General features: G+C 44.6%; 1 protein-coding gene across 4 annotated transcripts in view; it reads left to right on the top strand.

Moving 5' to 3' along the window:
• LOC110506177 (A disintegrin and metalloproteinase with thrombospondin motifs 17) overlaps positions 1–14,052 on the top strand; it is a 197,320-nt gene that overhangs the window by 34,948 nt on the left and 148,320 nt on the right. For all 4 annotated transcript variants that reach the window (XM_090239172.1, XM_090239170.1, XM_090239171.1 and 1 more), the window contains exon 4: positions 11,462–11,628. In XM_090239172.1, the coding sequence (XP_090095298.1) occupies positions 11,462–11,628 (167 nt within the window). The remainder of the gene's footprint in view (positions 1–11,461; positions 11,629–14,052) is intronic.

The following is a 14,052-nucleotide window of genomic DNA, read 5'->3' as shown; positions in this document are numbered from 1 at the left end:
TAGGGCTTGCTTCTCCTTCTCCAGCCCCTCTCAGACACATCAATTAGAGCTTGCTGTTCCTTCTCCAGCCCCTCGCAGACACATCAAAGAGATGGGCGTGGCAGCTGAAGCATTAATGCTCCACTTGTCTCCAACATCTAAAGGATTCTATCATTAAAGTTGTTAAAGGATTCTCTTTGGAGTGATGCTCTGATTGGACTGATGTATCTCCTGGTTGTAACCCAAATGGCACACTATTCCCTAATGAGTGTAGTCCTTTTGACCGGGGCCCACCAGGGCCAATAGTAGTGCACTATGTAGGGAATAGGGTTTCATTTGGGATGCAACCTGGTCGATTCTAGAACATCAATCAGATGCCAATTAGGACAGGACACATGAGGAATGGAAATGTCTGGCAAACGTAGATTCTTTGAGTGAACGATTCATCCCCTTTACTGGACAGCTCTTAAATGGATAGTTCACTAGTATAACACTTCTAAGATGTGATTAAAAAAAAGGTATCTTTGAGTGATCTCTTTATGTGGGCACCTCTCTGCCATACAGTGACTCTGGAGTCTGGTTGGAGTCTAGGGCCTAGGTCTGGGCTGGATCCTATCTATTGGACCTTTATAATGGGCTTCTATCTCCACGTAGACCGTAATGAACTGGAGAGGTCTCAGAACCCAGATGTGTCTATTAGGGTTGAAAAATGACTGGGGGTTGTGGGAAAGTTACAGAAATGTTGCAACCCTCGTGTCGATCTAGACACTCTGCCCTCCTATATTTTGCTGATGTGGACCTCAATCAGTTTTTCCAAAGTTATTACACATCAGGGTTAGAGGACTTTGCTTCAGACCCATAACAGCAGCAGCACTGGCTAACCGTTGAGTCGGCAGGTTTTATTGTCCCCTGCTGAGTGTGTTAGTCTCAAGATTTCAAAGCAGGCTGTTATTTGTCTCAGTATGACTCAGAAACAAGTTGTGGCTGTCCCAAATGGCCCCCTATTCCCTACAAAGTGGACCACTGTTGACCAGAGCCCTATAGACCCTGGTCAGAAGTAGTGCACTATAAAGGGACTAGGGTTTCATTTGGGTTGTAACTTTGTGCTCACCTTAGTCCTTTGGGTTCAAAGCAGTTTTGTGTTTGTCTCAATATTGTTCTTGTTATTGGATTTCTTCTCTGGTGACTGTGGTATAGGCCACTGCAAAGGGAGGAAGGGAGTTGTCTTTATTGCTCTTCATCAATACCTCTTTTATTGCTGTCTGGGTGGGATGTGCATGGTGATGAGACTGATGACAGAAGGTTAAGGGAGTTAGTCACTACTGTTGTTGTTCGCCCTATGGGTTTGGGCTATTAGTTTCAATATGGCTTTTATTTGTTAAGTGTTCTGTGACATATACACTCATTTCTGAAAATAGTGCTATTCACACAACATTTGATTGATAAGTTGTTTGTGAGATATCACATTACAGCGTGAGGGAGAAGCACATGTCGCCTTCAAGCTTGCTTTTATATGAAGGAGTTTCTTCGTCAGCTCTATTTTGTTCTCCAATCTTTGAGAATGACCTTGTCTTAGAAACACTGCTATTCAAATGGCAATTGGTTGATACATTGTTTGTGAGATTTCACTTTGAGTACAGAAAGAAATCTTCCCCTGTCCGTTGTATATGCTGCTCTCACATGCCTATAGACAGATATCCATTTGTGGGAGAGGAGGGGAGGAAGTGGGAGAGGAGGGGAGGAAGTGGGAGAGGAGGGGAGGAAGTGGGAGAGGAGGGGAGGAAGTGGGAGAGGAGGGTTGAAGAGGAGGAGAGGAAGTGGGAGAGGAGGGGAGGAAGTGGGAGAGGAGGGTTGAAGAGGAGGAGAGGAAGTGGGAGAGGAGGGGAGGGAGTGGGTGAGGAGGGTTGAAGAGGAGGAGAGGAAGTGGGAGAGGAGGGGAGGGAGTGGGAGAGGAGGGGAGGAAGTGGGAGAGGAGGGGAGGAAGTGGGAGAGGAGGGGAGGAAGTGGGAGAGGAGGGTTGAAGAGGAGGAGAGGGAGAGGAGGGAGTGGGAGAGGAGGGGAGGAAGTGGGAGAGGAGGGTTGAAGAGGAGGAGAGGAAGTGGAAGAGGAGGATTGAAGAGGAGGGGAGGAAGTGGGAGAGGAGGGGAGGAAGTGGGAGAGGAGGGGAGGGAGTGGGAGAGGAGGGGAGGAAGTGGGAGAGGAGGGTTGAAGAGGAGGAGAGGAAGTGGGAGAGGAGGAGAGGGAGTGTGAGAGGAGGGGAGGGAGTGGGAGAGGAGGGTTGAAGAGGAGGAGAGGAAGTGGGAGAGGAGGGGAGGGAGTGGGAGAGGAGGGGAGGAAGTGGGAGAGGAGGGGAGCAAGTGGGAGAGGAGGGGAGGAAGTGGGAGAGGAGGGTTGGAGAGGAGGAGAGGGAGAGGAGGGGAGGGAGTGGGAGAGGAGGGGAGGAAGTGGGAGAGGAGGGTTGAAGAGGAGGAGAGGAAGTGGAAGAGGGGGATTGAAGAGGAGGGGAGGAAGTGGGAGAGGAGGGGAGGAAGTGGGAGAGGAGGGGAGGGAGTGGGAGAGGAGGGGAGGAAGTGGGAGAGGAGGGTTGAAGAGGAGGAGAGGAAGTGAGAGAGGAGGAGAGGGAGTGGGAGAGGAGGGGAGGGAGTGGGAGAGGAGGGGAGGGAGTGGAAGAGGAGGGGAGGAAGTGGGAGAGGAGGGTTGAAGAGGAGGAGAGGAAGTGGGATAGGAGGGTTGAAGAAGAGGAGAGGAAGTGGGAGAGGAGGGTTGAAGAGAGTACTACCTTCCCCTTGTCAGAACCTACTTGCAGTGCTTGAACTAATGTTGTTAAGTACAGTGCCTTGCGAAAGTATTCGGCCCCCTTGAACTTTGCGATCTTTTGCCACATTTCAGACTTCAAACATAAAGATATAAAACTGTATTTTTTTGTGAAGAATCAACAACAAGTGGGACACAATCATGAAGTGGAACGACATTTATTGGATATTTCAAACTTTTTTAACAAATCAAAAACTGAAAAATTGGGCGTGCAAAATTATTCAGCCCCCTTAAGTTAATACTTTGTAGCGCCACCTTTTGCTGCGATTACAGCTGTAAGTCGCTTGGGGTATGTCTCTATCAGTTTTGTACATCGAGAGACTGAAATTTTTTCCCATTCCTCCTTGCAAAACAGCTCGAGCTCAGTGAGGTTGGATGGAGAGCATTTGTGAACAGCAGTTTTCAGTTCTTTCCACAGATTCTCGATTGGATTCAGGTCTGGACTTTGACTTGGCCATTCTAACACCTGGATATGTTTATTTTTGAACCATTCCATTGTAGATTTTGCTTTATGTTTTGGATCATTGTCTTGTTGGAAGACAAATCTCCGTCCCAGTCTCAGGTCTTTTGCAGACTCCATCAGGTTTTCTTCCAGAATGGTCCTGTATTTGGCTCCATCCATCTTCCCATCAATTTTAACCATCTTCCCTGTCCCTGCTGAAGAAAAGCAGGCCCAAACCATGATGCTGCCACCACCATGTTTGACAGTGGGGATGGTGTGTTCAGCTGTGTTGCTTTTACGCCAAACATAACGTTTTGCATTGTTGCCAAAAAGTTCAATTTTGGTTTCATCTGACCAGAGCACCTTCTTCCACATGTTTGGTGTGTCTCCCAGGTGGCTTGTGGCAAACTTTAAACAACACTTTTTATGGATATCTTTAAGAAATGGCTTTCTTCTTGCCACTCTTCCGTAAAGGCCAGATTTGTGCAATATACGACTGATTGTTGTCCTATGGACAGAGTCTCCCACCTCAGCTGTAGATCTCTGCAGTTCATCCAGAGTGATCATGGGCCTCTTGGCTGCATCTCTGATCAGTCTTCTCCTTGTATGAGCTGAAAGTTTAGAGGGACGGCCAGGTCTTGGTAGATTTGCAGTGGTCTGATACTCCTTCCATTTCAATATTATCGCTTGCACAGTGCTCCTTGGGATGTTTAAAGCTTGGGAAATCTTTTTGTATCCAAATCCGGCTTTAAACTTCTTCACAACAGAATCTCGGACCTGCCTGGTGTGTTCCTTGTTCTTCATGATGCTCTCTGCGCTTTTGACGGACCTCTGAGACTATCACAGTGCAGGTGCATTTATACGGAGACTTGATTACACACAGGTGGATTGTATTTATCATCATTAGTCATTTAGGTCAACATTGGATCATTCAGAGATCCTCACTGAACTTCTGGAGAGAGTTTGCTGCACTGAAAGTAAAGGGGCTGAATAAGTTTGCACGCCCAATTTTTCAGTTTTTGATTTGTTAAAAAGGTTTGAAATATCCAATAAATGTTGTTCCACATCATGATTTTGTCCCACTTGTTGTTGATTCTTCACAAAAAAATACAGTTTTATATCTTTATGTTTGAAGCCTGAAATGTGGCAAAAATTTCGCAAAGTTCAAGGGGCCAAATACTTTCGCAAGGCACTGTATATACCATGTACTGTTTTTACAGATAGACTTGAGTAATGAATGTATACATATTATTACATTGTTATTATTACTATAGTTACTATAGTCTGATTTTCATGTTTGTCTGTATCTCATGTTCTACTTCAAATGTTTTTCTCCATGTGACCCAAAAGAGTTCTGCAATGTGTTTGTGTGTGATGTTATTTAGACCAGATAACTGGGGGATTCACAGATCTCTCTCATATTGCCTTTTCCAATGCACTAAACAGAAACAAGAACATGTGATAAACATTGCTTTAAGATCACAACAACACATAGATAAGTCTTATACTGTTGGGCATTTCCATTCCCAAGCCGTATGGCTTTTGTGACTTTTGATTCACTGAGTCTCCACAGTTGTCCAGTATTGTCATTGCCCAAGCTAAGCACTCTTCTTCTCTGAGAACAAAACATCTTTCCACAGTGTTTGTCCACGCAGATAAACAACCTAAACAGACAACAGATTAACCAAACAATACCGCCACAACCAATAGTTCGGTTTCTGCAGAAGTGTGTGTGTGTGTGTGTGTGTGTGTGTGTGTGTGTGTGTGTGTGTGTGTGTGTGTGTGTGTGTGCAAGCCATGCTAGAAACAAGCTCCAGATATATGCTGGAAAATAGGTTTGATTTAACTAAATAGATGGAATGACATGGCCCTTCTTCCACTAACGGGGATATCTCATGGGTGTTCTTAAACGTTACAGTTCAGACAGTTCAGACAAATGTAAATGGCTGTTACTTTAATAGAATTGATATTCTCCCAGATAGAGTTCCAACATTCCACTAACTAAAACTTTGCACCACAAAAATGTCCAGGTTTTCCAGAAATCCTGGTTGGAGGATTCCAGGAATCGTAAAACCAGGATTTCTGGAAAACCTGGGACTTCGGGGAAAGTTACCGGAATTTTGCAACCCTACTGCCAGTCTACAGTGTTATGAACTTGGAAGTCTTGAAGAAGAGAGGGAACCATGGCAACAACAGTATCATGAGTATTGATCTGCAGACAATCATGTTGTCAACATCATCAGTGTAAGATGCGTCTCACATTGCATATACAATGTCTTCCCCAAACTATTCAGACCCGTTCACTTTTTCCACATTTTGTTACGTTACGGCCTTATTAAAAAAAAAATTATAAAATAAAAAATATAAAATTCATCAATCTACACACAATACCCCGTAATGACAAAGCGAAAACATTTTTTTTGAAATCTATGCACAATTATTACAAATAAAAAACAGAAATACCTTATTTACATAAGTATTGAGACACTTTGCTATGAGACTTGAAATTAAGCTCCGATGCATCCTGTTTCCAATGATCATCCTTGAGATGTTTCTACAACTTGATTGGAGTCCACCTGTGGTAAATTCAATTGATTGGACATGATTTGGAAAGGCACACAGCTGTCTACATAAGGTCCCAAAGTTGACAGTGCATGTCATAGCAAAAACCAAGACATGAGGTCGAAAGAATTATCCCTAGAGCTCCGAGACAGCATTGTGTTGAGTCACAGATCTGGGAAAGGGTACCAAACAATGTCTGCAGCGTTGAATGTCCATAAGAACACAGTGGCCTCCATCATTCTTAAATGGAAGAATTTTGGAACCACCAAGACTCTTCCTAGAACTGGCTGCCCGGCCAAACTGAGCAATCGGGGGAGAAGGGCCTTGGTCAGGGAGGTGACCAAGAACCCGATGGTCTCTCTGACAGAGCTCCAGAGTTCCTCTGTGGAGATGGGAGAACCTTCCAGAAGGATATCCATCTCTGCAGCACGCAACAAAACAGGCCTTTATGGTTGAATGGCCAGATGGAAGCCACTCCTTAGTAAACGGCACATGACAGCCCGCTTGGAGTTTACCAAAAGGCACCTAAAGACTCTCAGACCATGAGAAACAAGATTCTCTGGTCTGATGAAAATAAGGTTGAACTTTTTTGGCCTCAATGCCAAGCGTCACTTCTGGAGGAAACCTGGCACCATCCCTACAGTGAAACATGGGGGTGGCAGCATCATGCTGTGGGGATGTTTTTTCAGCGGCGGGGACTGGGAGACAAGTCAGGATCGAGGGAAAGTTGATAATAAGACTTTATAAGAAGATCATCCATGCTTTATAATGCATTATAACCAGATCATTATGCATTATAACCACATCATAATGCATTATAACCACATCGTAATGCATTAACCACATTATAATGCATTGTAACCACATCATAATGCATTAACCATGTTATGATGCATTATAACCACATCATAATGCATTGGCCACCTCATAATACATTATAACCACATCATATTACTTTATAACCCAATCATATTGCATTAACCCCATCATAATGCATTATAACCACATCATAATGCATTAACCACATCATAATACATTATAACCACATCATAATGCATTATAACCACATCATAATGCATTAACCACATCATAATACATTATAACCACATCATAATGCATTATAACCATATCATAATGCATTATAACCACATCATAATGCATTAACCGCATTATAATGCATTATCTCATCATAATGCGTTATGACTTTTGGCTTTATGGTAGTGTTACCCAATCTGTTGTTACTAAGGCCTCTCACACAGTTTTGCTAGAGGTGGTGTTACAACACAAAGGCTTTAGTTAACCATGCATCTCTGATGAGAACCGAAGTTAGTGTGTGCAGCGAGTCCTCCTTAAAGGGGAACTTCAGTCTTTTACAATTTAACATATTCATACATTTTTTAAGAATATATCTTATAAGTGTTTTATTAAGCTTAGTTCAACTGTTGTACCTCATCATAACCCAAAATATAAGCTTGTTTTACTCCATTGGAAACATGTAATTGTAAACAAATACTGTATAGCCTCAAAACATAGGAAAACCTATACTTTTATCTCATGGATGGTCAGTCCTTGCATCCATACCTCTGTCTATGAATTTGATGATGGTTACATTTCTCCAGCCCTGTCCCTCAGCTGTTAACCAAATCAGTGACTTTAATCATGTTCACATGTTTTTGCTTTACTCATATATATATATATATATATATATATATATATATATATATATATATATATATATATATATATATATATACTGTATTATATTCTACTGTATTTTAGTCAATGCCACTCTGACATTGCTCATCCTAATATTTATATATTCCTTAATTCTGTTATTTTACTTTAGGTTGTGTGTATTGTTGTGAATGGTTAGATATTACTGCACTGTTGGAGCTAGAAACACAAGCATTTAACTACACCCGCAATAACATCTGCTAAATATGTGTATATGACAAATATCATTTGATTTGATTGACTACTTTCATGTTCTTTGAACTGCAGATTGCCCCTTTAATGTGGCCCATGAAGTCCTGTTGTTGCTGCAGTGGTTTTACCATTGTTTATTCCACCACTCTTACGTAAACTAGCTGTGCCTTTTCTTTCCAATGGAAGACATTGGAGTTCCCATTGAGTCTGGAACGACTTAGCGAATGGGCCAACCCCGGCCTTGTTCTCATAACATTGGTCAGAGTACTGAAACTATTTCATTTAATATGATTAGGCCTAATATAACTCCTGGTCATAGAGTATGTGGTGGTGGTCTCTTCCAGAGGACTGGGATAAGTTAAAGCAGAGGGAGAGAAGAAATAAAGAGAGGTAGTGACAAGTGTTTGTTTGAGAGAGAAACTTCGTGGCGTCTCATACAGAATGAACATCTTTTTCATCTGTCCGTCTCTTTATCTGTCAGTCTGTCATCCATCATTACTTAAAGGGTTAGTTCACCCAAATCACAAAATGACAGAATGTGTTTTCTTATGTGTTTCCAGTCATGGAGAGAAGTGCTTCACACTGGTTTAATTTACCTTGCTACTGTTACCAACCGCTAACTTATTAAGCATTTTATAACCCAAAATGAATAGATTCTGTGTCATTCCCAAATTAAAGTATCTATAAGGGATTCTTTAGCTCAACAACTGTATAATGGAATGTCTACTGTAGCTGGCATTGTCTCTGTTCTTGTCCCTGTCCCTTGGCTTCTTAAGATGCTGTAAACCTAGCCTGGGACCACATCTGCTGTGTTGTCTTGTTAAGATGCTGTAAACCTAGCCTGGGACCACATTTGTTGTGTTTTCTTGTTAAGATGCAGTAAGCCTAGCCTGGTACCACATCTGTTGTGTTGTCTTGTTAAGATGCTGTAAACCTAGCCTGGTACCACATCTGCTGTGTTGTCTTGTTAAGATGCAGTAAACATAGCCTGGGATCATATATTTTGTGTTGTCTTGTTACGATGCAGTAAACTTAGCCTGGGACCACATCTGTTGTGTTGTCTTGTTAAGATGCAGTAAGCTTAGCTTGATACCACATCTGTTGTGTTGTCTTGTTAAGATCCAGTAAGCCTAGTCTGGTACCACATCTGTTGTGTTGTCTTGTTAAGATGCAGTTAGCATTCCTCACAATCAAATGTCAACTGCATTATCTACCAAGAGAATTCTCTTCGATTATAATCACAGCCGCATATATTCCCCCCCAAGCAGACACATCGATGACCCTGAACAAACTTCATTTGACTCTATGTAAACTGGAAACCACATATCCTGAGGCTGCATTCATTGTAGCTGGGGATTTTAACAAGGCTAATCTGAAAACAAGACTCCCTAAATTCTGTCAGCATATCGATTGTGCTACCAAGGCTGGAAAAACCCTTGATCATTGTTATTCTAACTTCCGCGACGCATATAAGGCCCTCCCCCGCCCTCCTTTCGGAAAAGCTGACCACGACTCCATTTTGTTGCTCCCTGCCTATAGACAGAGAATAACACAGGATGCTCCCGCGCTCAGGTCTGTTCAACGCTGGTCCGACCAATATGAATCCACGCTTCAAGATTGCTTCGATCACGTGGACTGGGATATGTTCCACATTGCGTCAAACAACAACATTGACGAATACACTGATTCGGTGAGCGAGTTTATTAGCAAGTGCATCGGCGATGTCGTACCCACAGCAACTATTACAACATTCCCAAACCAGAAACCACGTGTTAACTCTCGCAAGGCTGCAGGCCCAGATGGCATCCCCAGCCGCGTCCTCAGAGCATGCGCAGACCAGCTGGCTGGTGTGTTTACGGACATATTCAATCAATCCTTATCCCAGTCTGCTGTTCCCACATGCTTCAAGAGGGCCACCATTGTTCCTATTCCCAAGAAAGCTAAGGTAACTGAGCTAAATGACTATCACACCGTAGCACTCACTTCCGTCATCATGAAGTGCTTTGAGAGACTAGTCAAGGACCATATCACCTCCCCCCACCTGCCACCCTAGACCCACTCCAATTTGCTTACCACCCCAATAGGTCCACAGACGACGCAATCGCAATCGCAACCACACTATACACTGCCATAACCCATCTGGACAAGAGGAATACCTATGTGAGAATGCTGTTCATCGATTACAGCTCATCATTTAACACCATAGTACACTCCAAACTCGTCATCAAGCTCGAGACCCTGGGTCTCGACCCCGCCCTGTGCAACTGGGTCCTGGACTTCCTGACGGGCCGCCCCCAGGTGGTGAGGGTAGGTAACAACATCTCCAATCCGCTGATCCTCAACACTGGGGCCCCACAAGGGTGTGTTCTGAGCCGTCTCCTGTACTCCCTATTCACCCACGACTGCGTGGCCATGCACACCTCCAACTTAATCATCAAGTTTTCAGACTACACTACGGTGGTAGACTTGATTACCAACAACGACGAGACGGCCTACAGGGAGGAGGTGAGGGCCCTCGGAGTGTGGTGTCAGGAAAATAACTTCACACTCAACGTCAACAAAACAAAGCAGATGATCGTGGACTTCAGGAAACAGCAGAGGGAGCACCCCCCTATCCACATCGACGGGACAGTAGTGGAGAGGGTAGCAAGTTTTAAGTTCCTCGGCATACACATCACGGACAAACTGAATTGGTCCACTCACACAGACAGCGTTGTGAAGAAGGCGCAGCAGCGCCTCTTCAACATCAGGAGGCTGAAGAAATTCAGCTTGTCACCAAAAGCACTCACAAACTTTTACAGAAGCACAATCGAGAGCATCCTGTTGGGCTGTATCACCGCCTGGTACGGCAACTGCTCCGCCCTCAACCGTAAGGCTCTCCAGAGGGTAGTGAGGTCTGCACAACGCATCACCGGGGGCACACCTACACCACCCGATGTCACAGGAAGGCCATAAAGATTATCAAGGACAACAACAACCCGAGCCACTGCTTGTTCACCCAGCTATCCTCCAGAAGGCGAGGTCAGTACATGTGCATCAAAGCTGGGACCGAGAGACTGAAAAACAGCTTCTATCTCAAGGCCATCAGACTGTTAAACAGCCACCACTAACATTGAGTGGCTGCTGCCAACATACTGACTCAACTCCAGCCACGTTAATAATGGAAAAATTGATGTAAAAAATGTCTCACTAGCCACTTTAAATAATGCCACTTAATATAATGTTTACATACCCTACATTACTCATCTCATATGTATATACTGTACTCTATACCATCTACTGCATCTTGCCTATGCCGTTCTGTACCATCACTCATTCATATATTTTTATGTACATATTCTTCATCCCTTTACACTTGTGTATAAGGTAGTAGTTGTGAAATTGTTAGGTTAGATTAGTCGTTGGTTATTACTGCATTGTCGGAAATAGAAGCGCAAGCATTTCGCTACACTCACATTAACATCTGCTAACCATGTGTATGTGACAAATAAAATTAGATTTGATTTAATAAACATAGCCTGGGACCACATATGTTGTGTTGTCTTGTTAAGATCCAGTGGACCTAGCTTGACGCAATGTTTGTTTGTGCTGTCTTGTTAAGATGCAGTAAACCTAGCCTGGTACCACAACTGTTGTGTTGTCTTGCAAACTCCTAGTGGTTTGGTGTGATCTGTGACCAGGCTATGGTGGAACAGCAAATAATAATCAATCTTTGTGTGTCTCTGTCCCCCGTGCTAGTGAGAAAGAAGAGGCAGAAGGGAGTGGAGGAGGGCCGTAGAAGGAGAAACACCATCCATCTGAATGGGTTGTATACGGTAGAGACGGTGGTGGTGGCAGACTCAGACATGGTGCAGTACCACGGGGCAGAGGCCGCGCAGAGATTCCTGCTCACCGTCATGAACATGGTAAGGATGCTTGACACGCTCATATGCATGCATACATGAATACACGCACACACACATATGTTATGTTATTCTGTTGTCGTGGGGACCTAAAATTGATTTCCATTCAAAATCATGTTTTCCTTAACCCCTAACCCTAACCCTAACCCTTACCATATTCCTAATCTTAACCCTAACCCTAAACTTAACCACTAACCCCTAACCCTAACCCTTACCACAATCCTAATCTTAACCCTAACCCTAAACTTAACCACTAACCCCTAACCCTAACCCTTACCACAATCCTAATCTTAACCCTAACCCTAAACTTAACCACTAACCCCTAACCCTAACCCTTACCACAATCCTAATCTTAACCCTAACCCTAAACTTAACCACTAACCCCTAACCCTAACCCTTACCACAATCCTAATCTTAACCCTAACCCTAAACTTAACCACTAACCCCTAACCCTAACCCTTACCACAATCCTAATCTTAACCCTAACCCTAAACTTAACCACTAACCCCTAACCCTAACCAGAATTGTAACCTTAACCCTAAAGCTAACCCCTAAGGTTAAAATAGCCTTTGTCCTCATGGGGACGTGGGAAATGATAACTCCACGAGGGAGAATTTTCCTTGTTTTACTATCCTTGTGGGGACTTTTGTGGATTTTAGGTCTAATTAAGTCTCTGAGTTGTACACACGGTGTTGAGCGGCTCACTACCATGTTTGAAAGGTTAAAGACACGTTAACAAGCTTCGTTTTGACAATACCACCTCCCATGTTTCTCTTGGCTTTGTGCTAGCTGGTTTAGCTCTGAGAGAGACCGGCCAGTACCAGAGAACTGTCACGCTGTTTTTCTATATGCATCCAAAATAGCACCCTATTCCCTACATAGTACACTACCGTTGACTTGTGACCTACGGGCCCTGATAAAAAGTAGTGCACTATGTAAGGAATAGGGTTCCCTTTGGGACTCAACTCTGTTTCTCACCCTTTCAGTTTCTCATTAAAACTCCCTGAACAGCCAACTGATTCAACCTGCTGCGCACAGGGCAGGGCAGTTAGAAACAGAGCCCAACAGTGACTTGGGCAGGAGAGCAAGAAATCAGAGGGGAGGGGAGGGGAGGGGAGGGGAGAGGGAATGTGAGAGTGGTAGGCAAGAGCCAAGGAGGAAGAGGAGGGAGGGAGAGGGAGACAGAGAGAAAGAGAGAGGGGGGAAGATGAAGGAGGAAGAGGGAGAGAGAGAGAAGGGGGAAGAGGAGGGAGGAAGAGGGAGACAGAGAAAGAGAGAGAGAGAGAGAGGGGGAAGAGGAAGAGGAGGGAGGGAGAGGAAGACAGAGAGAGAGAGAGAGGGGGGAAGATGAAGGAGGAAGAGGGAGAGAGAGAAGGGGGAAGAGGAGGGAGGAAGAGGGAGACAGAGAAAGAGGGGGAAGAGGAGGGAGGGAGAGGGAGAAAGAGAGAGGGGGGGAGAGGAGGGAGGGAGAGGGAGACAGAGAGAGAGAGAGGGGGGAGAGGAGGGAGGGAAAGGGAGACAGAGAGAGAGAGGGGGAAAGAGGAGGGAGGGAGAGGGAGACAGAGAGAGAGAGAGGGGGGAAGAGGAGGGAGGTAGAGAGGGAGGGAGAGAGAGAGGGGGGAAGGGGAGGGAGAGAGAGAGGGGGGAAGAGGAGGGAGGGAGAGGGAGACAGAGAGAGAGGGGAGAAAAGTAGGAGAGGGAGACAGAGAGAGAGGGGAAGAGGAGGGAGGGAGAGGGAGGGAGAGCGAGAGAGGGGAAGAGGAGGGAGGGAGAGCGAGAGAGGGGAAAAGGCATTAGTGAAGGAAGAATGGCGAGAGAGCAGAGAGACAGAAGGAAAGACAGGAGGGAAGGAGGGAGGGCAAAAGAGGGGGGGAGAGGGGGATAAGCCTACTGCTTAAACAACGCTCCGAGGCAGAGCTGTTGGACAGAGATCAACACAGCAGTACAGCCAGCCAAGGTCTGGGCAGGAGAGACAGGGATAGGCATGAGGGAAGAGAGAGCGCCAGGAGCAGAAAAGAGAGAGATGGGGGGGGGGCAGGCATCCACCCTGGTTATACCTTCACTGTACTCTGTGGAAATACCTCCAGGTTAACCATATAAGATACACCAAAATACATTTTATTTTGATTACAATGTATATTTCAAGGCAGTATTTTTCAGATGATAGTTAGGGGCCTTCTCTTTTAAGTCACATGTACTGTACATAAAGAAAGGGAAACAGCCTCAAAACCAAACCAGCAGGGATTTGTGTAGAACATATCAAGTGGAGGAAGAACTATAATACACTAGAAGATCTGTGTAGATTGAAGGTGCTTTTTCCAATTGACCCCATAACCAATTAAGGGGTTAATTGGTGAGAACTAGTGAGTTGTGTTTGATAACTAGTGAGTTGTGTTCGATAACTAGTGAGTTGTGTTTGATAACTAG

This window comes from Oncorhynchus mykiss, chromosome 6, assembly GCF_057628025.1.
Source record: "Oncorhynchus mykiss isolate SJ-2025 chromosome 6, ASM5762802v1, whole genome shotgun sequence".
NCBI lineage: Eukaryota > Metazoa > Chordata > Actinopteri > Salmoniformes > Salmonidae > Oncorhynchus > Oncorhynchus mykiss.
The sequence above is the reverse complement of the archived record's forward strand: the minus strand, read 5'-3'. Positions and strand labels throughout refer to the sequence as shown.